General features: G+C 40.9%; 1 protein-coding gene across 1 annotated transcript; it reads left to right on the top strand.

The window, feature by feature from the left end:
• Positions 1–2,569: 2,569 nt before the first annotated feature.
• Positions 2,570–4,276, top strand: LOC140947580 (uncharacterized). Its single transcript, XM_073396720.1, has one exon. The coding sequence runs from the start codon at positions 2,585–2,587 to the stop codon at positions 3,968–3,970; it is 1,386 nt and encodes a 461-aa protein (XP_073252821.1). The 5' UTR covers positions 2,570–2,584; the 3' UTR covers positions 3,971–4,276.

Below are 4,276 nucleotides of genomic sequence, written 5' to 3'. Positions count from 1 at the left end.
CGCCACGACGAATTCTCATAAAAGACTACACAATTACTCCTTAAATATATTGACGTATCCTTTTTTTCTCAGAAAATTTTATTTAAAGCTAGAATAAGGCCTTGTTTTGTCGCAGAATTGTCAATCACTTACCAAGTATGTGAAATTGGTCTTAAATTCCTTTTTCTCGTTTTTTTTTACATGTCAGGCAAAAGATATATTGTTCATACAGGAGTCATTCTTATCCTTGAAGCATTTTCACTGAATCGTGACTTTGTAGTTGTCAAATGAAAACCATATCATGCAGATCGGTTTCTATTGCCTAATTTAGAAAGGAGGGGTCAACTGTCTTTATTCCATCAATTCCAAGAAATCAGTCAGATGTTAATTAAGTGTGTTTTGCGTGTAGCGCCCAGCTGATTGGCTCCCTTTACGAGCTCCATTATGAGAGTGGTAACGCTGGCTAGACTTTAGCTACGCTCGCGCTTAGAGAACGAACATAAAATATACTTGAGGGCTTAACGGTAAAAATGAGTTGGAGTTCACAGCAACAGCGAAGACTTGGCATGGAGAAAGGTATTTTGGAGAAAAAACTGAAGAATGTGTCTTGGTTTAATCCCACATCGAAGGGCAATACAAGGGTTGAATGGCGAGTCAACACAAACAACGGAAAAGGCTATACTCTCCGAGTTTACATCCCAAACGATTTTCCAGATCAGTGCCCCATAATGGTTGTAAGCTCTCCCTCATCGCCTTTGAAGAGAAAGAATGGCTCACTCCTTAACAGTTCAAGCGGGGCCCAACACACACTCGGCGCCCACGATGGACTGACACAAATTTGCCACTTTAATTCAAGTCGATGGATGAGCCATAACACTCTTTATCAGATTTTGATGAAAGGCCGCTTATGGTTGGAAGCTTATGAAATTCATCTACAAACTGGAGAAAATCTTGAAAAATATTTGCCACACATGCAGTGACTGTTCATTTGAACACGCTCACAGAAGCGATTTTAGTGTGCTTTAGGAGTTAAGTCGAAAGATATGGTATAATAAAAGCTAGAGTCAGTGGCGAAACTAACTTATCACTAACCTAGAATCGTTTTCAATGCAAAAGGAAGTCCCAGAAATGTAAGTTGAATCATTTGCAACATTTGAACATAATTAAGCTGGGTTAAATTCTTGTTCTACAATTCATTTCTTAGTTTCCAAAGCTATAATCAATAAAAGAAACTGCTGAAATCTTTGAAGATTTATTGGAAGAATAAAAGAAAATGAATCAATCAGTTGAAATTCGCTTTGAACTATACAGATTAACGCTCTATGTATGCACTCAAATGAAGATTGCTTAATGCCAGAGGAACTGATGATAATGTCAATTAAATGAAGCTGCCGTTTCAATATTTTATGAAAACACCTGAAGTAAACATTTCTTGGAAAAAACGGATGTAAATAATATTTGCAGAGGGGAGAGGAAAGAGCGCTGACAGAAACCTGGGCAAAGAAAAGGCTTTGGCATACATTCTGAGTAAAAAAATTGTTCAGTTACCTTACTCTCATGTCGCAAAAGACAATAGTATTCTGGACGATGACCCTGATAATAACAATATGAGCAGGACCAATTCACAGGATCAACAAATTCTTGCCAAATTCAGTGAACAACACGTCACCTCACTTCCCACTACCCAGTGTTCCAATTCAGTACTTAGTCTCACTCGGGTGCCTTTCCGTTTCATTATTCAAGTGCATGCTGCTGAGTACACAAGTGCAAACCTTAACGATATTTCTTGGATTTAGATGGATTAATGGACTTTTTGCTCTGATGGTAGATATGGCCTCGAACCAAAGAATGGTTTTTGACGAAAAACTGGGGAAACTTGTCCCGTGGAAGCCAACATATCAAGAATATGTAAAAAATCCTGAAAGCTATCCGGAATTTACGACAACGATGAATTACGATACTGGGCAGTTGGAGGTTACCCCTAAAAAAGAAGCGGAAAAAAATCCTGATCGACAAATTATGACTGAAATGGTTCAACAAGGCTTTTTCCTACTGGCTCCGAGCCTTTGTGTACTGGATGGCACGTTGTGAGAAAGATGTTAAGTACTGCACTCAACGTTACTGCAATATTTTGAAGTGTGACATTCGTTTGCAGAAACTGGAAACTGGGTGATCTGTAGGATAGAATTCAGAGAAGATTATCTCGTAGTACTTAATATAGTCCAAGCCGAGATGTAAAGACACTGTTAATGCTACTGTTAATACTTATTTCTTTGCTGTTGTCCTTATCATTCTAGCCTATTTTGGCTTAAGAAATGTTTCCATGAAATCAAGAAAGACCGCCGCAACCAAAAATGAAATAGGAAGTTCATGGCTTCTTTCTCTTCTTTACAAAAGTAGTTAGTACCTGAATGAATACGGCTGTCAATTTGCATCGTTTTTGGAAACATTAAGAGCATATACTGAGATGGATTCTAAACCCATAAGTATTGTAAAGGTAAAACCAAGAATTTAGAATGCGTGACAGGGTAATATAGCTTGGTTTCCAAGAAACTAAAAATGGCTTGTTTCTTCCCCTTGTGTCAAAGTACCAATCAGATTGCTGATGGAGTTTCCAAGAACAAATACCTTCCTGTTTATTTCCAGCAGCACCTCAAAATCTTTTTCAGATCAGTTTCCCTCATCATCGTTAAGCACAATGCATGAGATAGAAGATCAACGCAAAGTTGTTTGCTTTCTTCAGCCCAATTTTACTGATGTACTAAAAAGCGGAGAAGCTGGTAAAAAGCAGTTTACCGTGACAGTCTTTGATGACTGCGATACCATCCATATCCGGGTTCTCCGTGATAGTAAATCTTCTCAAGCTAGGCCCGAAAAGAGAGTGGCATTCAAGGTCTTTAAAGATCTACCTGCATCTTCGGAAATCGTCGACATTTGTAGCAGTTTGATTTCCACCCTTCCAGCGCTAAATGAGCCGCAGGTTGCAATCCTGGTTTCCGAAGACGATCACGTTAGAGCTTGCGTACGACCGAAGTCTTCCGAATCCTTAGAGCAAGCGGCTGTCTTGCGCCAACCACGAAAGGCCCAGCTCTATTCTCGAAGTCACGGCATATTGGAGTCGAGTCTTTTAGAGAACCGTAAGGTTGCAGTTGTTGGCCTCGGAAGTGGTGGCTCTCCTGTCATTATAGAACTTGCCAAGGCTGGGGTGGGCAAGTTTGTGCTGGTCGATTTCGATCGCTTTGAGCTTCATAACATCGTCCGCCATGTCTGTGGCCTAAGCGATCTAGGGCGCTTAAAGACCAATGTCATGCGAGACCGTGTTCTGGATAAGAACCCATTTGCTGAGGTGGAGATCTTCAATACCAACATCAACAATGCAGAAGAGGCTAGAAAAATATTCCAAGGATGCGACCTTATTATTGCTGCCACCGACAATATCAGGAGCCGGCTAAACATAAACACCTTGTCAATAGAGCTGGGTATTCCATCCCTCTATGGAAAATGTGCTGTTAGAGCTGCCGGAGGTGAGGTGCTGCGAGTTAGGCCCAAAGTTGGCCCATGCTTCTCATGCATTTATGCCGACGCGTCGATGGAAGCAGCTGCAGAGGAGATGTCATCCTTCCGCCAAGCGCGCGAGGCTAATCCACCATACGTCGGCGATGATGAAGTAAAAGCCACGATTCAGGTCGGGCTGTCTTCAGATATCATTCCCATTTCTAACATGCTGGTGAAGCTAGCCCTGGTGGAGCTGTGCCGCGGAAAAGACAGCGCATTGGCGACTTTGGAGACCGACCTAGAAGCACCATTCTACATGTGGGCAAATCGCAGAGAGCAGCAGTTTGCAGGGTACCCAGCAGATGGCTTCCAGAGGTTTGACAAGCCTGCAATTCTAAGGTGGTATCCAATGATGATCGAAAGAAAATCTGACTGCAAAACGTGTCAAGATATGGAAGTCAGTGAAGAAAATGTCGATTTTTTCGCTGGTAAATAATTTTTGTCTAATTGACTGCATTTTTAAATGGAAAGGCTGCAAAAAATGTCAGAATTATCACTTGACTGCATTTTTAAAGAGACAGGCTGCAAAAATTGTCAAAATTATCACATGAGTAGGGAACAACTCGGGTTTAGTTTTCTGTGTAAAGCACATGACGTAGCTGATCTTGTATTGTAGCGATCATGAATAAAGTATTGTTAAGATGAAGTTTCAAATGTTTCTTTTGACTTTGTTTTCTGTGACCCTTACATGACAATGTCGTCAGTCACGTCACTCAAAATCACTTTCCGGGAAATATGGTAC

The sequence above is a fragment of the Porites lutea genome, chromosome 9 (genome assembly GCF_958299795.1).
Source record: "Porites lutea chromosome 9, jaPorLute2.1, whole genome shotgun sequence".
NCBI classification, from domain to species: Eukaryota; Metazoa; Cnidaria; class Anthozoa; order Scleractinia; family Poritidae; genus Porites; species Porites lutea.
Note: the sequence above shows the minus strand (reverse complement) of the source record. Positions and strands in the feature narration are given on the sequence as shown.